Genomic DNA, 26,051 nt, shown 5'->3' with positions numbered 1-26,051 from the left:
ATCGTCGATTGTTTGGAAAAAAGAAAATCTGTCTCACTAATGTACTTTAGGGCGGGAAATCTGCCATCCTATCCTGGGTTGGCCTATGTATGATTTCAAATCCACGGCAAGGTGGTTGACTCTTATCTGCCCTCCGTGGCCTCGCAAGCTGCTGAGTTCAAGTGATTAGGGTTGGCTCGCCGCATTCCATGAAAGAATGAAAAATAAATGTTTTTTGTTCCACTGATGTAGGAATCTGGTTAATCCTTAAAATGCACTTAAAACGTTTATACTTCCATTAAATGGTTTACTTTGATTCCGCCTTTGATAGGCCAATTGAAATACTGAAATGATAGCCTACTGAAATACAGCTGATTATTTTTGTTATTTGAAATCTGCTATTGTTATTTCCAAGCTGCTGCTGTTATAAGACTTCAAAGAGGGTGATTTCTGTACAGATCCCATGTTTCAGAACAAAGATAGATAAATATTTAGTCAAAATTTTCTATTTTCTGCAGTTCAGATTTTCTTAGCAAGAGCAAATCATATGGCCCATCGACCCTGTTCTGTCGTTCAATACGAACGTAGCTGATCTAGGCTTCCTTTACATTGCATAATGGTCCTGCAGATCTTGCTAAACACATTACGAGTCACAAAATCAAACGGGAAAAAGGAGGCAATTCAGCTTTGTGTCTGTGTTGGCCCTTTGAAAGAGTAATCGAGTTAAGCCCTGCACTGTGCCCTTTCCCATGCACATTTTCCTGTTAAGTATATTTACCTATTTGAACTGAGCATGAATCATTCCCCCCAGGAGCAGTAATGGAATTAATTAATAGTAAAGAAAAAAAGGTAAGGAGGAGATGAAAGATATTTGCTTTCATTTGTTTGTTGGCTACACTATGAATTGCTTGTTTTACTGAACACTCACCAATACCCATTGTCTCCCCTCCTAACTCTACTTCTTTCAATGTTCTTCTCTGGAAAATAAATTCCCAAGTCATTTACATCTGGAATTTCAAATTCCCCATCTATCTAGCTTTTGGCCTACAATTCACTATTAAATTGGTAGTTGTAGAAATATATTAGACCATAACTTCGCCACTACCTATAATGCCCTTGTCGGCCTTCGAATTATTACCCTTTACTCCACAATTGTTCTACTCCGTCTCCGCTCTCTTGAATCCAAGGGACGCAATTCTTTTTAAAAAATAGTTCTATTGAGCATGTAACATTTTATATTACAAATTCACATGGCCAAACAAGACCAACAGGCATATCAACAAAAGAAGTTCCACCTGACAATTGTAACAATGCCCCCCTCTTAATGAAAATACTTCATTTGCACAATTTACATTGCCAGGCTTGGCCAAAACACGTATTTCAAGTGGTTTATGTACATTGTGGTTCAGGCATTAGTTTGCTAGCAAAACGGTCTTTTATTGTTTTCCTCCCTTCTGCCTGTCTCCCGTGTTTCTCTTGGGTACATTCTCCCCCACCCCTTTCTTTGTCTTCCTTGTTCCATGACTTGTGTGTGTGTGTGTGGCTCTCTCTCTCTCTCTCTCTCTCTCTCTCTCTCTCTCTCTCTCTCTCTCTCTCCCCCCCCCCCCCCCCCCCCCCCCACACACACACACACACACACACACACACACACAAACTTTATTGGTTGCTGGCCACAAACAGGTCTTCAAACAAGTTTGTGAATGGCTTCCAGGGCCTGTGAAAGCTATCCAACCCTCCAGCCTGAGAAATTCCACCAGGTCGGGCAGCCGGTCTACTGATTGTCAGCTGAGTAGGAGTCTCCGGTGGGCGATGTGGGAGGCAAAGGCTAGGATGTTAGCCCCTTTTCCCATGAACTCTGGCTGCTCTGATACCCCGAAGACCGCCACTCACAAGACCTCACTTCCACAACCCTAGACATGACCTCAAAGAAAGATGTCCATTACCTGACCAGTCTGGAGCATGCCCAGAACGTCAGAGTTGTTGGCTGGGCCTCCCTGGCACCGCTCGCATTTGTCCTCTACCTCCGTGAAGAACCCACTCATTTGTGATCTTGTTATGTGCGCCCTGTGCTCCACCTTTAGTTGCATTAGCCTCAGCCCTGCGCATCTGTAGATGAAGTTTGCCCTGTGCTGCGCTTCCATCCAGAGTCCTCCTATTTCCCTGCATAGTTCTTCCTCCCACTATTGGATTTGGATTTGTTTTATTGTCACGTGTACCGAGGTATAGTGAAACGTATTGTTCTGCGCACAGTCCAGACTGATCATTCCATCCATGAAAAAAACATAGGGCATACATAAATACACAATGTAAATACATAGACACAGGCATCAGTTGAAGGGGAGTGCAGTACTACTCACTAGAGAAGATGTTTGAAGAGATCAAATCAGTCCATACCGAGGGTCATTCAGGAGTCTGGTAACAGCGGGGAAGAGTCCTGCTGGGTCGGGTCACCTGGGCCAACCCACGGATGTTGGAGGATCTTCTAACCTGCAAGGGAACATAAAAGAGAAAGGTTAGAGATAGTGTTAGTGTTAGAATTAAGTTTTAAAGGGGTGGCACACTGTTTGCACTGCTGCCTACGGCGTTGAGGACCCGGGTTCAAACATAGAACATACAATGCAGAAGGAGGCCATTCGGCCCATCGGGACTGCACCGACCCACTTAAGCCGTCACTTCCACCTTGTCCCCATAACCCAATAACCCCTCCTAACCTTTTTGGACACTAAGCGCAATTTAGCATGGCCACTCCACCTAACCTGCATGTCTTTGGACTGTGGGAGGAAACCAGAGCACGGGAAGGAAACCCACGCAGACGCAGGGAGAACATACAGACTCCGCACAGACAGTGACCCAGTGGGGAATCAAACCTGGGACCCATGTGCTGTGAAGCCACAGTGCGTGCCACTTGTGCTACAGTGCTGCCCCTTAATCCCGGCTGTGGGTCACTGTCCCTGTGGAGTTTGCACATTCTCCCCGTGTTTGCATGGGTTTCACCCCCACAACCCAAAGATGTGCAGGGTAGGTGGATTGGCCACACTAAATTACCCCTTAATTGGAAAAAATGAACTGGGTACTCTAAATTTAATAAAAATAATTAAGTTTTAAAAGGTTAGTACGGTTATAAGAGATGTAGAAAGAGGGTCTGTGTGAGAGAGCTCGCAGAGACTCCACACTCTGGCGCCATCTTGCTTCCAGCTTTGTCTTTATTTCTTTGTCTTTTTTGAAAATGTTTTTATTCAGGTTTTTCATTGCAAAAATACAGTGCCAAACGGGGTCACCATGTACCCCGGTGGACCTGGTTGGGCACGGGGGTACACATCATGCAAACATGTAGGCTATTCACCCCCTGCAGACAATGGACATTGGAATCAAGCTATCAATGGTGCCTTCCTGCTAGTCGTCGCAGCCCTGGGGGATGCGCTGCGGATGTGCGAACAGACGAAGCTCGAGGAGGAGGAAGGTGCAACAGCGGGACGTGACAGAAGGCAGCTACCCAGGATGGAGAGCTGGCCACCCAACTAGCCGAGGAGGAGGAGAATGAGGTGCCAAGGAGGCAGCGCCTGTCATTTGAGGACCTGCCAGACCGGACATGCCGTCGAAGACTCTGGCTGAGTATGTAGACGGTGCGACATACCTGCCAGATCATGGCACACCTGACACCACGGGAACATGGGGGAGGACACCCGCTCCCGGTGGTCTTCAAGGTGATTGTTGTCCTGAACGTTTACGCCACAGGGTCCTTCCAGGCGCCGAGTGGGGACCTGTCCGGGATCTCTCTGACCTCGGTGCACAGGTGCATCTGCGCCGTCATGGAGGCCCTATATGCCCCGGCTTGGCTCCTGGGTGACGGGGGCTATCCACTGCGATTGTGGCTGATGATGCTTACCCGGAAGCCACAGACCGATATGGAGACCCAGTACAATTATGTACATACAGCTACCAGGTAGGCGATTGATCGGAGTTTCGGCCTCCTGAAGATGCGGTTGAGGTGCCTGGACAGCTCTGAAGGGGCCCTCCAGTATGATGCTGAGAAGGTCGCCGCATCATGGCGGCCTGCTGCTTCATCCACAACATCGCGCAGCAGAAGTGCTATGTGCTGGAGGAGGAACGCCAGGCTTCATGCGACGATGAGGATGTGGGGGACGGGAAGGATGGGCAGGACATGGAGCCCAGGCAGGCACTGGAGGTGGCACGATATGTGCGCCAGGGCCAGTGCGCACGGGACGCTCTGATTGCCTCCAGGTTCACCGTCTGGGAGGGGGAGGGCACGTGCCGCATCATCGCCTCCTCCCTCGGGGTGCTCGATGGCCCCCGTGCTACTCCGTGGGATAGGGGTGCGAGGGGATCTATCCCCTGAAGCTCCCCTGCTACTTGCCGCTGCCAGTCCCCAAGATCCGCTCTGGTCTCGGCCAGAATCTGCATGCTCGTGGCTATGGAGCACAGGGAGTGGGCCATTTATGTCTGGGACTGTGCCACATCATCTACAGACTGTGCTACCACCTTCTCGGTTTGTGTCGCATCGGCCAGCGCCTGGGCAATGCTGCCGATGTTCCCAGCCAGGGCCTGCTGTGCCGGGGCCAAATCAGGCGTGTGGCTGCAATTCCCAGGCGGTTCTGGCACATGGTTGCCTATAAGGCAGCAATCCGATCCTGGGCCTCGGCCAGCGCTTGGACAGAATTCCCCAGGCCTTGGACATGCTGATTCATAGGCAAATCCTTCGCCCCCAATGCCTCCACTGTGGATGCCACCCGTGCAGTGTTAGTCGGCACCACCTCCTGCTGCACACTGTTGGACTCCTTCAACTGCACCTGTAGGTACTGGATGCTCGCCAACAACCCCTCATGTAGTCCCTGGCTCTGCTACTGCATCTCCAGAATCGATGGGACTGGCCGTTCCAGAAGCCCGAAACCCGTCTGGATGGCAGCTAGTTCCTGGGGCCGGCCGGCCCTCCAACCGCCCACCCCCTCGGGAGTTTCTATCTCCACCTGTTCTACTGGATCAGCTGTGTAGTGCGCCCCAGATAGTGTCCCAGGAGCCTCTCCACTAAAGTGCCCAACCGAGGTGAGTGACCCTGAGATTGTGGAGGGTGTTGGAGACAGCTGTGATAGGAAGTCAGTGTCATCCTCAGGCTTGAGCTCCGAGGTGTCCTTAGTCTCTGGTCAAGGGCTGCCGTCTGAGCTGCTCTCGCTGCTGGTGCTCTGCTCATGGGGAGGGTCTGGCTGTAGCACTGGCTGGGGGCAGGGGAACGCCAGATGGACCTGCCCCATCTCCAGCAGGTCCTGTGTGTCTGCGTGCATGTGCGTGTGTGTCCTCCACCCTGGCGATATCTATTTCCTCCGGCCCGCCAACCGCGTCCAGGACCCTCTGCTCAGCTGCGGTCGGGCCGCAGGTCCAATGGTGGTCCTCCACTTTTCTCCTGCTCCTGGCCTGTGGGTGGCCTTCTTCTGGGGGTTGGGGGCAAATGGAAAACAACAGTGTCAGACAGTCCGACGCATGCAGCCCAGCGGGTGGGTAGCTGGTGGCCTCAGTGGCCAGGGCACCCAGCCAGGGCAGCCGGTAAGGGTACCAACATGTGGTGCAGGGTGGGGGTTCGGTCACCCTCCGGGTTGGGGGAGTGGGGTTGGGTTATGGATTTGTGGGACACAGGTTAGTGCCAGGGGCACGGTGTTGCCTACTCACCCTGGCCGCCTTGAGGAGGTTGTGCAGCTTTTTTCGCACTGCTGGCCGATCCGAACAGGGTTGCCCACGGCGCTGACCGCCTCTGCCACCTGCGCCCAGGCACGGCAAATGGCGCCGACTGGCAGCCTCCTTCCCGGGCCGGGGTACAGGCCTCTCCTCCACCGCGTTCAAGAGGGTCTCCAGCTCTGCGTCGGTGAAGCGTGGAGCCGCTTCTTGTTGGCTGGGATGGTGTGTGCAGAGAGTGAAATGTGTTTATGCGGCTGCAGCTTGTCAGCCTCCTGAGTGACAATCGTAAATCCGGCTAGCCCGTCAACAGTAGCAAAATCGGTCCAGATGTGCCGCCAGTTTTGGTGTTGCGGAACTCCACGAATCCTGCGCTGGCATCAACATTGTCTCTGAAATGGAGAATCCAGCCCATTGTCTTAAGAGCGTTAGCAAACAAAGTGCCTCTTTTAAATTGTTGAAAGAGGCTTATACTTGCCTTTGCAGCCAGAAAATGTCTGATACTGTATTCATTTGAAAGTAAGCTGCCAATGAAGATGAAAATGAATTGGTATCTATAAGGACTATTTATAAGTAGTGAGGTGCCAAAGTTGGGAGCTTATTGATTTTGATGTCTGCTTCTTTGTGTCTGCATTAGTCCACTTGTTTCCTTCACAATTTAACTCGCTAGTGTCTGCCACTTTTAATTTATTGATTCAGTGGAAGCTGGTCCTTTTTAATTTATTACTGGTACTCCAGGTGTGACATAGTGTTCAGCTTCTTTTCAGCTTTGTTAGTGAATCATGATGCATGTGCTTCCAGTGTTGTTTTGTTCTTCTGTGTTTTATTTCTGTTTGACTTACTTGGTGTCACAAATGCACATTTTCTTTCTATTTAAGTTCTAACTAAGGGTGGAACAGTGGTTAGCACTGCTGCCTCACAGCGCTAGGAGCCCAGGTTCGATTCATGACTTGGGTGACTCTCTGTGTGGAGTTTGCACATTCTCCCTGAGTCTGCGTGGGTTTCCGCTGGGTGGTCCGGTTTCCTCCCATTGTCCAAAGATGTGCAGGTTAGGTGGATTGACCATGCTAAATTGCCCCTTAGCATCCAAAAAGGTTGGGTGGGGTTACTGGGTTACGGGGATGGGGGATTGGGCCGTAGTATGGTGCTCTTTCGGAGGGTCGTTGCTGACCTGATGGGCTGAATGGCCTCCTTCTGCACGGCAGGGATTCTATGAATAGTTTAAGCCATATTTACTAACTAGGAGCAAATGTTTAAATGTATGCTGATCACAAACAAAGAAGTAAAATCTTTCAATTTAACAGATCTTGGACTCTATGGTTTTATACACGCGGGGGCTTCTTTTGACCATTAAGTCTGTTAACCGTGAAGTTAGTTGTTTTAGTCTCTGTTTCACTTTCTCACAATTCACTATATACCCTGTCTGAAAAACAAGTGTGCTAAAATTCTGTGTGGGTATATATCTCTTTTTATGGGTGTGTCTCTTTGTTTCCCATTGTGCATGCGCCTCTCTTGCTCTGTCTCGCTGTGTCTCTCTCATAATCTAAGCTGTTAAAAGGTGGGAGTTAGGAGAGTGAATTTTGTTTGCACAGGAAGGCATTTTTTGTTTGTTCTGAGTGGGAGTTCTTTCATTTTTAAACCCTACATCTAATTCTGAGCAATTCCGTGGGAGCTCCATTAAGTATGGTAAAACTTGTTTAGGAATATCTCTTTTCAGATTTCAAAATGTTTTTTTTTTTCTTTTTGTAGAATCTATTGCAAGATCCCTTTTACATGGGTCTTTACCAGAAGAGAGACCGTTCACAGCGCTACGACGAACTTCTAGATGAGTTTATGGAAGCGGTTATAACCAAGTTAGTAAATCGACTTTCTGACTGTCGAGGCTTGGCTTCACAAAAAATAAAAGTGCATTTTTATCTTGCACACTCTCATCAAGCTTTATCAGTTGGGGAGGAAAGCCTTTGTTAGCATTTATCTGCAGTCTGTGGTAGAGTCACCCAAGGCCGGAATCGAACCTAGGTCCCTGGCGGTAAGCTGATTGGTTGGTGAGTAACTGATATTAGGGACTGTCTTTTGCTGAAACTTAAATAGTTAAATAAAATAACAACTAGGGAGCGAAGCTAGGATGATAAAGGAGTGAAGAAAAAGTGAATCTGAAAGCAGAACCAGGTGGTTAAAAGACTAAGAAAGATCGGATTGCAAGTTTACAGCTCCTATGGAAATCTAAACAGCTGTTTGAGTGAGTACAATTGGGTAGATACTTACTACTACTATTGGGTATAACTGTTAGGATATCATTGTGTGATTCATTGGAATAAATATATTCTATAATAACAAAGAGCGCAGAAGTAGGGCCCTAGTTGATCTTCTTTCATATTGAAATTATTAATTTAACTGAAAGCGATAAGACGTGATCGAAGAGCTCTGCCGTGGTTGGCTCTTCTTGCTCCATCTGGGAGACCAGGAATGCTTGCAGTTCCCAGCACCAGCATGTGTGCAGGAAGTGCCTCTAGCTGCAGCTCCTGGAAGGGGAGTTTCTGAGCTAGAGCGGCGTCTGGGGACACTGGAACAAGGCGGTATCATGGATAGCCTGTATAGAGATGTGACTGCCCCCCCCAGTCTCCGTCTACGTGACCTGACCCTACCACGTAGTTTTCAGCTTGTCCACCACCACCAAGGCCAATCTCGGTGTGACTCGACCACGGGGCGCAAAGCCTCGCCAACGAAGTGGGAATGCCCGAGCCAACCCCGGATCGACAGGTACCTGCCCGAACACACCGAAAGGTGAACCCAACCTTGCCGCCCCACGAGACCAAACCAGCCCACGTACAACCCCCTCCAGTAAACCAGTCACTGCCACCATCATCCACAATCCCTCCGAATGTAACCACCTACCTTACGGAAATCCAGCCCTCCCATCCAAGAGCAGCCACCGACCCAGGAAGTGGGGAAAACGTGCTGGCCTGCAGGTGAGACTTAAATTACGTGGCTTCATGACCACTCTCCCCAGCGTACATCCAAGCGATTGAGAACAAGCTGGATGACCTCAACGCTAGACTTACCTCCTAGAGGGAAATGAGAAACTGCTGTGTGCTCTGCTTCACTGAGACATAGCTTACTCCGGCCACACCAGATTGCGCCACTCAACCCGCAGGCTTCTCGATCCACCGGATGGACCACACGATGGCCTCCGGCAAGTCGAAGGGTGGGGGCTGTTTGCCTCCTGATCAACACCACCTGATGCTCGGATGTGGTGTCATTAGCGTGCCATTGCTGCCCAGTGAATAGTGAAGTGTCTCCCACATGAATTCACCTGTGTACTCATCACAGCAGTCTACATTCCATCCCAGGCAGAAGTGAAGAAAGAACTTGACGAACTACACTTCACCATCAACTAACCAAGAAACCAATCACCCTGAAGCCCTGACAATCGTGGCTGGAGACTTCAGCCAGGCCAAGCTCAGGAAGGTTCGACCCAAACTCCATCAACATATCTCCTGCCCACCAGAGGTGCAAACACCCTGGATCATGCTACACAAGCATCAAAGGTCCCTACCGCTTCATTCCACGACCACACGTTGGCAAATCCAACCAAAAGTCGATACTCCTACTTCCAGCTTACAAACAGCAACTCAAGTGTGCTGAACCAGTCAAGAAAACCGTGCAGTGCTGGTCCGAGGCATCGGAGGGCATTCTCCGCGATTGCTTGGAGTTTGTGGACTAGTCCATATTCAAGGCCGCGGCAGCTAACCTGGACGAGTACGCAACCACCGTCACGGACTTCATCAGTAAGTGTGTCGAGGACAGTGTACCAAAGAAGACTATACGGGTGTACCCTAATCGGAAACCCTGGCTCAACCAAAGAGTCCACTCCCTGCTGAAGTCCCGTACGGAGGTGTTCAAGTCTGATGACCCTGACCTATATAAGAAATCCAGGTACGATGTACGGAAAGCTATCAGGGACACCAAAAGACAATACCGAATCAAACTAGAGTCCCAGGCCAGTGGCACTAACCCATGGCAGGGCTTACATGAGATCACAGGTTACAAAGCAAGGCCAGATGGAATCTCTGGGGCTGGAGCATCCTTCCCCGATGAACTGAACAAGTTCTATTCCCGCTTTGAACAGTCCGCCAATACATCAGTGTCACCCGCCCCAACAGCCCTGGACACACCCATACCCACTATTACAGCCTTGGAGGCAAGAGCTTCTTAATTGAAAAAATGAATTGGGCACTCTAAATTTTTTTTAAAAGGATAGGTAACAGCACCTTCTCCACAATTGTTCTCAACACCGGAGCCCCGCAAGGATGTGTGCTCAGTCCTCGACTGTACTCCCTATACACACACGACTGTGTGGCAAGATTCAATTCCAATTCGATCTGTAAGTTTGTAGATGATACAACTGTGGTGGAAAGGGAATGTGTGACCACCAGACCGAGCAAGAGGACTAGGCAGGCAATGCAGCAATCTCCTATGGCTATTCCCCAACAAAACCGATATACCGTTTTGGATACAGTTGAGCGGAATGGCTTTTCAGGGGATAACATCAGCCGCCAAATTCGTAGCACCACAGTTGGCTCTGTTGCACAAGGGAGGAACAAAATGAGTAGAAATATAGCTTTAGGGTATTCAATTGTGAGTGGAGTAGATAGACTTTTGCTAGAGTGGTTGGGGAAGTTTTAAACTAATGTGGCAGGGGGGTGGGAATTTATGTAAGCATTCCGAGTAAGGGAAATGAAGAACAAGAAAACAAGACAGCAAGGAGAGTAAGAAAAGTGATAGGCAGAGTAATCAAGGGCCAGAGTCAGATAAGCACACAGTAAAAAGTAGTAGGGATGGGACAAGGAACGTTAAAAGGACTAGCTTAAGGTTTTGTACCTAAATGCTCGGAGCATTTGAAATAAAATGGTTGAATTAGCTGTGCTGATAGATGTACATGGATATGATATGGCTCCAAGGTAACCAATGATGGGAACTAAACATTGATGGCTATTCGGTGTTTAGGAAGGACAGACAGAAAGAAAAAGACAGTGGAGTTGCATTATTGATTCAAGAAGGTATTGATACACTGTTGAAGAAAGATATAAGCTCAGACAATGTGGAATCTGTCTGGGCTGAGTTAAGAAATATCAAGGGGCAAAAAGCATTCATAGGGGTGGTAGATAGATCTGCAAACTGCAGTGGTAATTTTGGAAATAGCATTGAACAGGAAATCAGAGGTGCATGCGATGAAGGAACAGCTGTGATTATGGGTGACTTTAATCTGCATATAGATTGGCTGAGTCAAATTAGTCACAGTACAATAGAGGAGGAATGTCTAGAATGTGTATGGGATGCTTTTTCTGGACTAAAACGTTGAGAAACCTACAAGGGTTCAGGCCATCTTGGACTGGGTATTGTGCAATGAAGAAAGGATTAGTTGGCAATCTAGTTGAGAGAACCCTTGGGGTTTAGCACAGGGCTAAATAGCTGGCTTTTAAAGCAGACCAAGGCAGGCCAGCAGCACGGTTCAATTCCCATACCAGCCTCCCCGAATAGGCGCCAAAATGTGACGACTAGGGGCTTTTCACAGTAACTTCATTTGAAGCCAACTTGTGACAATAAGCGATTTTCACTTCATGTTAAGGTGGATAGTAAGAAATTTGATTCTGAGACCAGAATCCTGAAGCTCAATAAAGGTAACTATGATGATATGAGGCATGAGTTGGCTATGATGGACTGGGAAACATTACTGAAGGGAAGGACAATGGACCGGCAATAGCAGGCATTCAAGGAGTAAATAGGTGAACTCCAAACGTTGTTTATTCCTATTTGCCGCATGAGTAGGAAGGGAACTGTGGCCAAACCATGGCTTACAAGGGAAATTAGAGATAGCATTAGTTTCAAAGAAGATACAAATTAGCAAGAAATAGCCATAGACCAGAGGATTGGGAACAGTTTAAAATTCAGCAAGGAGGACAAAGGGATTGATTAAGAAGGGGGTAGTACAATATGAAAGTAAGCTAGCGGGGAACATAAAAACTGACTGTAAAAGTTTCTATAGGTATATAAAGAAAAAAAGATTGACGAAAAAGAATGTAGGCCCCTTACAATCAGAAACAGGGGAATTCATAACCAGGGACAAAGAAATGGCTGAGGAACTAAAATCATATCTTTGCTTCTGTCTTCACAAAGGAAGACTTGAGTAATGTACCGGAGGATCTAAGGAACACAAGATTTGATGGGGAGCTGAAAGAAATTGTTTTGGGGAAATTAATGGGACTGAAAGCGGACAAATCTCTCGGGCCTGATAATCGTCATCCCAGAGTACTGAAGGAAGCAGCTCTAGAAATAGTAGATCCATTCTTTGGACTCTGGAATAATTCCTACAGATTAGAGGTTAGCTAATATAAGCCCGCTATTCAAAAAGGGAGGTAGAGAGAAAACAGGGAACTGTAGACTTGTGAGCCTAATGTCATTAGGAGGGAAGTTGCTAGAGCCCATTGTCAAGGATTTCATAGCACAACATTTGGAAAGCAGTGATATAATCCGACAAAGTCAGCATGGATTTACGAGAGAGAAATCATGCTCGACAGATCTTCTAGAATTCATTGAAGGTGTAGCTAGTATAGTTGACCAGGGATGTGGTTTATTTAGACTTTCAGAAAGCTTTTGACAAGGTCTCGCAGAGCAGATTACTATGTAAAGTTAAAGCACATGGGTTTGCGGGTTGTGTCTGAGATGGATAGAAACCTGATTAGCAGACAGAAAGCAAAGAGCTGCAATAAATGGGTCTTTTTCCAATTGGCAAGCAGTGACTAGTGGGGTACCGCAGGGATCTGTGCTACGACCCCAACTGTTCACATTACATATTAATGGTTTGGATGAGGGATCTAAATGTACTATTTCCAAATTTGCAGATGATAACACTGTGAGCTGTGAGGAGGAAACAGAGATGTTTGTGTGATTTGGACAGGCTAAATGAATGGGCATATGCATGGCAGATACAGTACAATGTGGATAAATGTGAGTTTATTAACTTTGGTATAGCAAAAATAGGAAAGCTTATTATTATTTGAATGGATGTACATTGAGAGAGATGGATAGTCTGTGAGACCTTGATGTCCTTGTACATCAGTCGCTGCAAGTAAGCGGCCAGGTACAGCAGGCAGTAAAGAAGGCAAATGGTATGTTGGCCTTCTTAGCAAGAGGATTTGCATATATGAATTGGGATGTTTTAATGAAATTGTATAAGACGTTGGTAGGCCACACCTGGAGTATTGTGTTCTGTTTTTGGTGCCCTTATCTGAGGAAGGATGTTCTTGCTGTGGAGGGAATGCAGCAAAGGTTTACCAGACTGATTCCTGGGATGGCAGGACTGCCATATGAGGAGAGACCAAGTCAGTTAGGATTATATTCAATAATATTTGGTGTGTCAGAAGATCCGGAGGTGAGGGCTTCCGGGTGCGGCTATGCAGAGCTAAGTCGCATGTTCGGCAGCTCCCGCTTGGAACGGACATTTGGGCTCTTTACAGGGCCCCCAACAGCATTTTTTCGATATTTCCCGGTGTGGGAAGAAGACTGCAACGTTCCCCCGACAGTGTCACCCAGGAATGGTATGTCTCTTGGTTACCAGACCCGGCAGAAACAGTAAGATTTGGCTGGAAAGACAAAAGCCTCTTCCAGCATGCAGGCGGGGGAAGGGCAAGCTTAAAGGCTTCAAGCTGACTTGAGGGCCTTTATCAAAGGTGAATTCTAGCAGCAGAGGGAACAACTGTGGAAAGATCTCACCAAGGCCATTGAAGAAGCGGGGACGAGGCTTCCGGTGGCGGCCATGGAAGGAGTAGGTCGCGCATTCGGCAGCTCCCGTCTGGAACGGACTCTCAGGCCCTTTTCAGGAGTTTCCACAGACTTTTTGGGGAAGATTGGTGAAGCGAACACTGCCAAAAGGATTCCCTCTCGAGACTTCCGGTTGCAGCTATGTGGAGCTAAGTCGCACATTCGGCGGCTCCCGCAAAAACGGACTTTTGGGCTCTTTTCAGGGCCCCCAAGGGCACTTTTTCGATGTTTCCCGGTGTGGGAAGGAGTTAATAACAGCTCCCCGTCAGTATATGCCTTTAACTAGGAGCGGGGCGACAAAAAAGGTGGTGGTGGACCCGAGGAAGGGAGGGAAGAAGGACAAAATGGCGGCAGGCGGAGACCAGGCAGCGTGGAGGCAGTGGGCGGAGGAGCAACAGGAGGGTATCCAGCGCTGCCTCAGAGAGATTAAAACGGACCTGCTAGAGACGATGAAGGCTTCTATTGATAAGCTGCTGGAGACACAGACGGCCCAGGCGGTGGCGATCCAAGAGGCTCGACAAAAGATCTCTGACAATGAGGACGAGATCTTAGGCCTGGCGGTAAAGTGGAGGCGCACTAGGCACTCCACAAGAAATGGCAGGAGCAGTTCGAGGAGATGGAGAATCGGTCGAGGCGGAAGAATCTGCGGATTCTGGGCCTCCCGGAGAAGCTGTAGGGGCCGGACGTGGGGGCCTATGTGGTCACCATGTTGAACTTGCTGATGGGAGCGGGGTCCTTCCAGGGGCCCCTGGAGCTGGAAGGGGCCCATAGAGTGTTGGCAAGGAGGCCCAAGGCTAACGAGCCTCCGCGGGCGGTGCTGGTGCGGTTCCATCAGTTCGTCGATCGGGAGTGTGTGCTCAGGTGGGCCAAGAAGGAGAGGAGCAGCAGGTGGGAGAACGTAGAGGTTCGAATGTACCAGGACTGGAGTGCGGAGGTGGCGAAGAGGAGGGCCGGGTACAATCGAGTGAAGGCGGTGCTGCACAGGAAGGGGGTGAAGTTTGGCATGTTGCAGGCAGCGCGACTGTGGGTTACCTACAAGGACCGGCACCATTATTTTGAGTCTGCGGAGGAGGCGTGGGTATTTGTTCAGGCCGAGAAGCTGGACGCAGATTGAGGGTCGGGATGGGCGATTGGGGACTGCGGTGGATATGTTATGCCAATTTTTTGTTCGGGGGGGGGCCTTTGCATTGTTTTGGTTTCTTTTTCTCTGTGTTTTTCTCTTTCGGGTTGGGGAGGGTGGATGGGGTGGGTTGGGCACTGTTTTGGTTGGTGGCGGGGCCTGGTAGGTGGAGAGCGCGGGCTTTTTTCCCGCGCCGAAGACTGGCGGGGGGCAGGGCCGGGGCAGGGAAGTGAGAATTGTTTCCCGCGCTTAGAACGGAGGGGGGAGGGGGGGGGGGGGGAGCCTGTGGACCTTGGGTAGGGTGCTCTTTCCAAGAGCCGGTGCAGACTCGATGGGCCGAATGGCCTCCTTCTGCACTGTAAATTCTATGATCTATGGATGGGGAGTGGGAGAGGAGAGTGTGCCACACAATGGAAGGAGTCGAAGGGGAGGCGGGAGTGGCCGGGTCAGCAGGAGCCAGCTGACTTGCGGAAGTGCAATGGGGGGAGTAAACCAGCTAGGATGGGTCCTAGCCGGGGGGGGGGGGGAATCGAGTTGATGCTGCTAAAGTCAAGGAGGAGCAGGAGCGAGTGGAGGGGGGTCGAGACTGGGGTATGCCGCTGTGGGGAGCGGGCCGGGTGTGGGGTGCGGGCGCGTGGCTGGCCGAGGAGGAGTCATGGCTAGTCGGCGGGGCAGGGGGGCGGGTAGCCCCCTGATCCGGCTGATAACCTGGAATGTAAGGGGACTGAATGGCCCGGTTAAGCGGGCCCACGTGTTCGCGCACCCGAAGGGGCTCAAGGCGGATGTGGTTATGCTCCAGGAGACACACCTGAAGGTGGCAGACCAGATAAGACTGAGGAAAGGGTGGGTAGGTCAGGTGTTTCACTCTGGGCTAGATGCCAAAAATCGAGGGGTGGGGATCTTGGTGGGAAAGAAGGTGTCATTCGAGGCGTCGAGCATTGTGGCAGATAATGGCGGTAGGTACATAATGGTAAGTGGTAAGTTGCAGGGAGAGAGGGTGGTACTGGTCAATGTGTATGCTCCGAACTGGGACGATGCGGGTTTTATGCAGCGTATGTTGGGTCGGATCCCAGACTTGGAAGTGGGGGACCTGATAATGGGGGGAGACATTAACACGGTGTTGGATCCGGCACTGGATCGCTCCAGGTCTAGGACGGGTAGGAAGCCGGCGGCGGCTAGAGTGTTGAGGGGATTTATGGACCAAATGGGAGGGGTGGGCCCTTGGAGATTTGCAAGGCCGGGGGCTAGGGAATTTTCATTCTTCTCACATGTCCATAAGGCTTATTCTCGAACGACTTTTTCATTTTGAGTAGGGCGCTGATAGCGAGAGTAGAGGATACCGAGAATTCGGCAATAGCCATTTCGGACCACGCCCCTCATTGGGTGGACTTGGGAGATGGGGGAGGAGAGGGACCAGCGTCCGCTGTGGCGCTTGGAGGTGGGGCTGTTGGCGGACGAGGAGGTGAGCGAGAGGGTCCGAGGAAGTATAGAGAGGTACTTGGAGACCAACGACACCGGGGAGGTCCGAGTGGGGATGGTATGGGAGGCACTGAAGGCGGTGGTGAGGGAGAGCTGATCTCCATTAGGGCCCACAAGGAGCGGGGGGCGCAGGGGGAAAGGGAGAGGCTGGTGGGGGAGATGGTGAGGGTAGACAGGAGGTATGCGGATGAGCCTGAGGAAGGATTGTTGAGGAAGAGGCGCAGCCTCCAGGCCGAATTCGACCTGGTGACCAGCAGGATGGCGGAGGTGCAGTGGAGGAAGGCCCAGGGGTCGGTCTACGAGTATGGGGAAAAGGCAAGCCGGATGCTGGCGCATCAGCTTCGGAAGCGGGACGCAGCTAGGGAGATCGGGGGAGTTAAGGACAGGGGAGGGAGTGTGGTGCGGAGTGGGGTTGGCATCAATGGGGTCTTCAGGGACTTCTACGAGGAATTGTACCGATCCGTGCCCCCACGGGAAGAGGGAGGGATGGGCCGTTTCCTGGATCAATTGAGGTTTCCAAAGGTGGAAGAGGGACTGGTGGCGGGACTGGGGGCCCCGATTGGGCTGGAGGAGCTGATCAAAGGGATAGGAAGCATGCAGGCGGGTAAGGCACCGGGGCCGGATGGTTTCCTGGCCGAGTTCTATAAAAAATATATGGACCTGTTGGGCCCGCTGTTAGTTAGGACCTTTAATGAGGCAAGGGGGGGGGGCTTTACCCCCGACGATGTCCCGGGCACCGATCTCCTTGATCCTGAAGTGGGACAAAGATCCCCTGTAATGTGGGTCTTACAGACCGATTTCCTTGCTAAATGTAGATGCCAAGGTGCTGGCGAAGGTCTTAGCCATGAGGATTGAGGATTGTGTGCCGCAGATCATCTATGAAGACCAGACGGGGTTTGTGAAGGGGAGACAGTTGAACGCGAATATGCGGAGGCTTTTGAACGTTATCATGATGCCGGCGAGGGAGGGAGAGGCGGAGATAGTGGTGGCGATGGACGCTGAGAAAGCCTTCGATAGGGTAGAGTGGGGGTACCTGTGGGAGGTGCTGAAGAGGTTCGGGTTTGGGGAGGGGTTTATCAGGTGGATTAGGCTGTTGTATGAGGTCTGGATGGCGAGTGTGGCCACAAATAGGAGGAGGTCCGAGTACTTTCGGTTGCATCGAGGGACGAGACAGGGGTGTCCCCTGCTCTTCGCACTTGCGATTGAACCCCTGGCTATGGCGCTGAGAGAGTCGAGGAACTGGAGGGGGTTGGTGTGGGGTGGGAGGAGCATAGGGTGTCGCTTTATGGGGACGACCTGCTGCTGTATGTGGCGGACCCAGTGGGAGGAATGCCAGAGGTAATGAGGATCCTTGGGGAATTCGGGGTCTTTTCGGGGTACAAGCTCAATATGGGGAAGAGCGAGCTGTTCGTAGTTCAGCTAGGGGACCAGGAGAGGGGGATTGGCGAGCTCCCACTAAAAAGGGCGGAGAGGAGCTTCAGATATTTGGGGGTCCAGGTGGCCAGGAGCTGGGGGGCCCTGCATAGGTTTAACTTTACAAGGCTGGTGAAGCAAATGGAGGAGGAGTTCAAGAGGTGGGACGCGTTGCCGCTGTCCTTGGCGGGTAGGGTGCAGTCAATCAAAATGACGGTGCTCCCAAGGTTTTTGTTCCTGTTCCAGTGCCTCCCCGTGTTTATCCCGAAGGCTTTTTTCAGGCGAGTTAACAGGAGTATAATGGGGTTTGTGTGGGCGCGAGGGACATCGAGGGTGAGAAGGGTGTTCCTGGAGCGGAGTAGAGATAGGGGGGGCTGGCGCTGCCCAACCTCTGTGGGTACTACTGGGCCGCCAATGCGACGATGGTGCGCAAGTGGGTGATGGAGGGGGAGGGGGCATCCTGTGAGTACAAGTCTGGGGGCGCTGGCAACGGCGCCGCTGCCGCTCCCTCGAAGGAGGTATAGCACGAGCCCGGTGGTGGTGGCGGCCCTCAAAATTTGGGGGCAGTGGAGGCGGCATAGGGGGGGAAGTTGGGGCCTTGGCGTGGACCCCATTACGGGGGAACCACCGGTTCGCCCCAGGAAGAACAGGTGGAGGGTTTTCGGGGTGGCACAGGGCGAAAGTTGGGGGACCTGTTTGTGGACTGGAAGTTCGCGAGCTTGGGTGAGCTGGAGGAGAAATACGAGCTCCCCCCGTGGAACACCTTCAGGTACTTACAGGTAAGGGCGTTTGCCAGACGGCAGGTGGTGGAATTCCCGCGGCTACTGCCACACACAGTACAGGACAGGGTGCATGTTCGGCAGCTCCAGGTGGGGGGGTGGGGGGGGGATCTCGGAAACTTACCAGGTGATGCAGGAGGAGGAGGAGGAGGAGGCCTCGGTGGTGGAGTTGAAAGGTAAGTGGGAGGAGGAGTTGGGAGAGGAGATCGAAGAGGGGTCGTGGGCAGTTGCCCTAGGGAGGGTGAACTCTTCCTCATCGTGTGCGAGGCTCAGCCTCATACAGGTTAAGGTGCTGCACAGGGCACACATGACCGGGACAAGGATGAGCTGGTTCTTTGGGGGTGAGGACAGATGTGTTCGGTGCTCAGGGAGCCCAGCAAATCACACCCATATGTTCTGGGCATGCCCAGCGCTGGAGGAATTTTGGAAGGGCGTAGCGAGGACGGTGTCGAGGGTGGTAGGATCCAGGGTCAAACCGGGCTGGGGGCTCGCAATATTTGGGGTGGCAGAGGAGCCGGGAGTGCAGGAGGTGAAAGAGGCCGGAATTCTGGCCTTTGCGTCCCTGGTAGCCCGACGAAGGATTCTTCTTCAGTGGAAAGATGCGAGGCCCCCAAGTGTGGAATCCTGGATCAGTGATATGGCAGGGTTCATTAACTTGGAGAGGGTGAAATTCGCCTTGAGAGGGTCGGTACAAGGGTACTTTAGGCGGTGGCAACCGTTCTTAGACTTTCTGGCAGAACGATAGACATTGGTCAATGGCAGCAGCGGGTGGGGGGGGGTTACTTTATTTTTGTCTATGTTATTTACACTGGAGGGTCTGAGGGGGTGTATACATGTGTTGTGTTAAGTCGAGGTGTTAATGTTAATTTATTATTTATGTACAGGGGGGAGAGGTTTGGGTGGTTGCTTTTTTAGGTTGTGGTTTGTACTTTTTTCTCATTTTGTTATTGATATTTTATGAAAACCTTTAATAAAAATTATTTAAAAAAAAAAAACAGATGATCCGGGAGTCCAGGTGGTGAGAGAGGCCGGTGTATTGGGGCCTGGTAGCCTGGAGACCGGGGGGCGTGTGTGTGTGTCGGCGTGTGTGTGTGTCGGCGTGTGTGTGTGTCGGCGTGTGTGTGTGTCGGCGTGTGTGTGTGTGTGTGTGTGTCGGCGAAGGGGGTGAATGTGGTGGGATGTTGGTATTGGGGGTAGGCTCAGCATTGCCCCAAACTTTGGTAATTGCATGCTATAAATAAGGGAAATCATATTGGAGTTCTTTGAAAAGGTAACGAGCTATGGATAAAGGTGAACCGGTGGATTTGCTGAACTTGGATTTCAAGAACACATTCAGAAGGGTTCTACGTCAAAGTTCTTGCGGGAAAATAAAAGCTCATGATGTTTCACTTGTACTGGTTCCACAAAGTTTCACTTGACTGGTTCCTGGCATGAGGGGGTCCTCCTGTGAGGAGATTGAGTGGACTAGGCTTATATCCTCTATTTTTTGAAGAATGCAAGGTGATCTCATTGAAACAGAAAATTCCTAAGTAGCTTGATGGGGATCAATATTAGAGGATGTTACTTTGGACTGATGAGTCTAGAACGGGGAGTCACAAATTTGGATAAGGCCATTTAGAGGATCATTATGACACAGAAGGTAATTGGGTCCATAGTGTCTCTGCTGGCTCTGGCTCTATGTCGAGCAATCCACTCCGTTCTTTTGCTCTGCTGTATCACTGTAAACCTGCAAGTATATTTCCCCCACATGCCTATCCAACTTTATTTTGAAATCTTTCATTTCCACTATCTCCATAGGCAGAGTTCCACCTCATGACCACATGTTCCGTGAAAAAAACTCTTCCTCACCTCGCCCTGCATCTCTTGCCCAGATGATTCTGTGCCCCTTCGTCCTTATACAATCAGCTAATTGGGACAGCTTTTTTTGTCTGCCTTATCTAAACCTGTCATAATCTTCTACATCACTATACAGGGCAGCATGGTAGCACAGTGGTTTGCACAGTTGCTTCACAGCTCCAGGGTACCAGGTTTGATTCCCGTCTTGGGTCACTGTCTGTGTGGCGTTTGCATTTTCTCCCCGTGTCTGCGTGGGTTTTCTCCGGGTGCTCCGGTTTCCTCCCACAGTCCAAAGATGTGCAGGTTAGGTGGGTTGGTCATAATAAATTGTCCTTGGGCAGCTTGGTGGCGCAGTGGGGTCGCCCTGCAGCCTCACAGCGCCGAGGTCCCAGGTTCGATACCGGCTCTGGGTCACTGTCTGTGTGGAGTTTCCACATTCTCCCCATGTTTGCGTGGGTTTCGCCCCCACAACCCAAAGATGTGCAGGCTAGGTGGATTGGCCACGCTAAATTACCCCTTAATTGAAAAAAAAAAATGAATTGGGTACTCTAAATTTTTTTTTTTTAATGATAAATTGCCCTTAGTGCCCAAAAAAGGTTGGGTGGGGTTGCTGGGTTATGGAGGCAAGGTGGAGTCGTGGGCTTTATGTGGGGTGCTCTTTCCAAGGGCCGGTGAAGACTCGATGGGCCGAATGGCCTCCTTCTGCACTGTAAATTCTCTGATTATATCAAATCTCCCCATAATCTTCTTTGCTCCAAGGGGAACAACCCCAACTTCTCCAACCAAACCTGATTAGCCAAAATCTCTCATCCTGGAATCTCTCTCCACACCCCATCTGAAGACTTTCACTTCCAAAGGTGGGGTGACCAGAGCTGGACACAATACTCTAGTTTTAGCTTAACCAGTGATTTATAAAGGTTCTGCATAACTTCCCTACTTTAGCATTCAATACTTTTATTTATGAAACCAAAAATCCTACGTGCTTTGCTCAATGCCCTTTCAATAGGTCCTACCACTGTCAGAAATTATGCACATGAACCCCCAAGGTCCTTCTGTTCCTGCTCACTCTTTAGAATTGTGCCATTGCGACTATATTGCCTCTCCCTATCCTTCCTGCCAGTGTGCATCACCTCACATTCTTAGTATTAAAGTCAATCTGCCATTTGTCGGCCCGTTCATTCTGTCAGTCTGTGTATGTCTTGTTGCAGTCAATTGATATAATTCTCAATTTGCCACACCTCCAAGTTCAGTATCATAGGTAAATTTTGACACTTTGCTCTGTATTACAATATCCAAGTCATTACCGACCCCTGGGAAACAACACTGTGTGTCTTCCTCCAGTCTGAAAAACAATCATTCACCATGATTTGCTGCTTTCTGTCAAGCACTCAATTTTTGTTCAAGCTGACACTGACCCTTCCTATTCCATGAGATTCAATTTTGTTCGAAGAAGGAGGCCATTCGGCCCATCGAGTCTGCACCGACTCTTTTAAAGAGCACCCTACCCAAGCCCACACCTCCACCCTATCCCCATAACCCAGTAACCCAACCCAACACTAAGGGCAATTTTGGACACTAAGGGCAATTTTAGCATGACCAATCCACCTAACCCGCACATCTTTGGACTGTGGGAGGAAACAGGAGCACCCGGAGGAAACCCACACACACACAGGGATGACGTGCAGACTCCGCACAGACAGTAAACCAAGCCGGGAATCGAACCTGGGACCCTGGAGCTGTGAAGCAATTGTGCTAACCACTGGGCTACCGTGCTCCCCACAAAGAGTGTGTATTTTGTGTTTTGTTCGAGTGCGATGGCAAATTTCACCACTCGGTTATGATTCTTTGGAATTCCCTATTCCAGAGAGCTATGGCTGCTCAGTCAGAGTCCAGCGGCCTTCATTTCCGTGAGTGGGAGAGAGAGAGAGGGAGCCGGAGTGCAGCGAGTGCAGCTTGGGATTCAGGTAGGTGTTTAAACTTGCCCCCAGGTTCCAGCGGCCTTCATTTTAGGGAGCGGGAGAGAGAGACGGCACCGGAGCGCAGCGAGTGCAGCTTGGGATTCAGGTAGCTGTTTAAACTTGCCCCCAGGTTCCAGCGGCCATCATTTCCGGGAGCGGGCGAGAGAGAGGGGGAGACGGAGAGCAGCGAGTGCAGCTTGGGATTCAGGTAGCTGTTTAAACTTGCCCCCAGGTTCCAGCGGCCTTCATTTTCGGGAGCGGGAGATAGAGGGAGCCGGAGCGCAGCGAGTGCAGCTTGGGATTCAGGTAGATGTTTAAACTTGCCCCCAGGTTACAGCGGCCTTCATTTTCGGGAGCGGGAGAGAGCGAGTGAGCCGGAGCGCAGCGAGTGCAGCTTGGGATTCAGGTAGCTGTTTAAACTTGCCCCCAGGTTCCAGCGGTCTTCATTTCCGGGAGCGGGAGAGAGAGAGGGAGCCGGAGCGCAGTGAGTGCAGCTTGGGATTCAGGTAGGTGTTTAAACTTGCCCCCAGGTTCCAGCGGCCTTCATTTTAGGGAGCGGGAGAGAGAGACGGCACCGGAGCGCAGCGAATGCAGCTTGGGATTCAGGTAGCCGTTTAAACTTGCCCCCAGGTTCCAGCGGCCATCATTTCCGGGATCGGGCGAGAGAGAGGGAGCCGGAGCGCAGCGAGTGCAGCTTGGGATTCAGGTAGGTGTTTAATATTGCCCCAATGTTCCAGCGACCTTCATTTTCGGGAGCGGGAGAGAGTGAGGGAGCCGGAGCGCAGCGAGTGCAGCTTGGGATTCAGGTAGGTGTTTAAAATTGCCCCCAGGTTACAGCGACCTTCATTTTCGGGAGCAGGAGAGTGAGGGAGCCGGAGCGCAGCGAGTGCAGCATGTGATTTAGGTAGGTGTTTAAACATGCCCCCAGATTTTAGCGGCCTTCATTTCCGGGAGCAGGAGTGAGAGAGGGAGCTGGAGTGCAGCTTGGGAATCAGGTAGGTGCTTAAGTGTTTGATTTTTACCTCTATTTAAGTTGGGCGGTTGCTAAACCCGAGGCACTACACTTGTAGTGTCTCCCACCTCCTCTAACCTAAGGGGTGAGTGAATATCAGGTAAGCTCTCTCTTTTCTTTTTCTTTTATCTGCAAGTTATAGCTTCAGATATTTGGCGGGAGCAGTGGCTAGGGGTCTGTCGGGAAGGTAAGTTTACCTTTTAAAAACTTACCTTGCACAGAAGCGGCCTTCAGATGTTCGGCGGGAGCAGTGGCCAGGGGTCTGTTGGGAAGGCAAGTAGCTGGGAGAAATTTAACTCTTTGTGGGTTGGTAAGTATTGTGATTGGTAAGTAAAATCCTTATTCCTTTCACTTATTCATTATTTGATATATTTGTAATCAGTTAAGGTAAAGTGGAAAAATGGGAGGAGATCCCAGACCCGTGTTATGCTCCTCGTGCTCAATGTGGGAGTTCAGGGACACGGCCGATGCCCCTGACTCCTTCATGTGAAGGAAGTGTGTCCAGCTGCAGCTCCTGTTAGACCGCATGACGGCTCTGGAGCTGCGGATGGACTCACTTTGGAGCATACGCGATACTGAGGAGGTCGTGGATAGCACGTTCAGTGAGTTGGTCACACCGCAGATTAGGATTGGTGAGGGAGACAGGGCATGGGTGACCAAAAGGCAGAGAAAGAGCAGGAAGGCAGTGCAGGTGTCCCCTGCGGCCATCTCGCTCCAAAACAGGTATACCGTTTTGGATACTGTTGGGGGAGCTGACTCACCAGGGGAAGGCAGTAGTAGCCAGGCTCATGGCACCGTGGCTGGCTCTGCTGCACAGAAGGGCGGGAAAAAGACTGGCCGGGCTATTGTCATAGGGTATTCAATCGTAAGGGGAGTAGACAGGCGTTTCTGTGGTCGAAAAACGAGACTCCCGAATGGTATGTTGCCTCCCGGGTGCACGGGTCAGGGATGTCCCAGATCTGCTGCAGGACATACTGAAGGGGGCGGGACCAGTTGTCATGGTGCATATAGTCACCGACGATATAGCTAAAAAACGGGAAGAGGTCCTACAATCAGAATTTAGGGAGTTAGGAGATACGTTAAAAAGTAGGACCTCAAAAGTAGTAATCTCAGGATTGCTACCAGTGCCACTAGACAGTCAGAGTAGAAATTCAAGAATAGTCAGAATGAGTATGTGGCTTGAGAGATGGTGCAGGAGGGATGGGTTCAGATTTCTGGGATATTGGAACCGGTTCTGGGGGCAGTGGGACCATTACAAATCGGATGGTCTACACCTGGGCAGGACTGGAACCAATGTCGTAAGGGGTGCTTTTGCTAACACTGTTGGGGAGGTTTTAAACTAATGTGGCAGGGGGGTGGGAACCAGATTAGGAAGTTAGAGGTCAGTAAAGAGGCAGCAACTAAAGCCAGTAAGGTACTAGATAATAAACTCAATGTGACTAAGGGGAAGAGTAGACAGGGAAGAGATGATGAACCAAAGGGACAATATTGACAACAAATACTGAGGTGCATTTGTTTCAATGCGAGAAGTGTAGCAGGTAAGGCAGATGAACTTAGGGCTTGGATTAGTACCTGGGAATATGATGTTATTGGTATTACGGAGACTTGGTTGAGGGAAGGGCAAGACTGGCAACTAAATATCCCAGGGTATAGATGCTTCAGGAGGGACAGGGGTGGAGGAGTTGCATTACTGGTCAGAGATGATATCACAGCTATGATTAAGGAGGGCACGATGGAGGATTCGAGCACTGAGGCAATATGGGTAGAGCTAAGACATAGGAAGGGTGCACTAACATTGTTGGGACTTTACTACAGGCTTCCCAAAAGCGAGCGTGAAGTAGAGGTACAAATATGTAGACCGATTATAGAAAAATGTAGGAGCAATAGGGTGGTCGTGATGGGAGATTTTAACTTCCCCAACATTGAATGGGACTTGTGTAGTGTTGGAGGCATAGATGGAGCAGAATTTGTAAGGAGCATCCAGGAGAGTGTTTTAAGAGCAGTATGTAAATAGTCCAACTCTGGAAGGGGCCATACTGGACCTGGTATTGGGGAATGATCCCGGCCAGGTGGTTAAAGTTTCAGTCGGTGATTACTTTGGGAATAGCGATCACAATTCCGTAAGTTTTAGAATACTCATGGACAAAGATGAGAGTGGTCCGAAAGAAAGAGTGCTAAATTGGGGAAAGGCTAAGTATAACAAAATTCGGCAGGAGCTAGGGAATGTGGATTGGGAGCAGCTCTTTAAGGGTAAATCCACATTTGAAATGTGGAATTCTTTTAAAGAAAGGTTGATTAGAGTGCAGGACAGACATGTCCCTGTGAAAATGAGGGATAGAAATGGCAAGATTAGGGAACCATGGATGACGGGTGGAATTGTGAGACGAGCTAAGATGAAAAAGGAAGCATACATAAGATCTAGGTGACTTAAATCTGATGAAGCTTTGGAGGAATATCGGGAAAGTCGGACAAATCTCAAACGTGCAATAAAGAGGGCTAAAAGGGGGTCATGAAATATCTTTGGCTAACAGGGTTAAGGAAAATCCCAAAGCCTTTTATTCGTATATAAGGAGCAAGAGGGTAAATAGAGAAAGGATTGGCCCACTCGAAGACAAAAGAGGGAATTTATGCGTGGAGTCAGAGGAAATGGGTGAGATTCTTAATGAGTACTTTGCATCGGTATCCACCAAGGAGAGGGACAGGACGGATATTGAGGCTAAGGATGGATGTTTAAATACTCTAGGTCAAGTCGGCATAAGGAAGAGGGACGTTTTGGGTATTCTAAAAGGCATTAAGGTGGACAAGTCCCCAGGTCCGGATGGGATCTATCCAGGTTACTGAGGGAAGCGAGGGAAGAAATAGCTGGGGCCTTCACAGATATCGGGTGAGCACGGGTGAGGTCCTGGAGGACTGGAGAATTGCTAATGTTGTCCCTTTGTTTAAGAAGGGTAGCAGGGATAATCCGGGGAATT

General features: G+C 50.3%; 1 protein-coding gene across 2 annotated transcripts in view; it reads left to right on the top strand.

The window, feature by feature from the left end:
* Window positions 1–26,051, top strand: part of me2 (malic enzyme 2, NAD(+)-dependent, mitochondrial) — a 171,058-nt gene that overhangs the window by 63,439 nt on the left and 81,568 nt on the right. For both annotated transcript variants that reach the window (XM_072497417.1, XM_072497416.1), the window contains exon 7: window positions 7,411–7,514. In XM_072497417.1, the coding sequence (XP_072353518.1) occupies window positions 7,411–7,514 (104 nt within the window). The remainder of the gene's footprint in view (window positions 1–7,410; window positions 7,515–26,051) is intronic.

The sequence above is a fragment of the Scyliorhinus torazame genome, chromosome 3, assembly GCF_047496885.1.
Source record: "Scyliorhinus torazame isolate Kashiwa2021f chromosome 3, sScyTor2.1, whole genome shotgun sequence".
NCBI classification, from domain to species: domain Eukaryota; kingdom Metazoa; phylum Chordata; class Chondrichthyes; order Carcharhiniformes; family Scyliorhinidae; genus Scyliorhinus; species Scyliorhinus torazame.
This window is presented reverse-complemented; position numbering and strand designations above follow the sequence as displayed.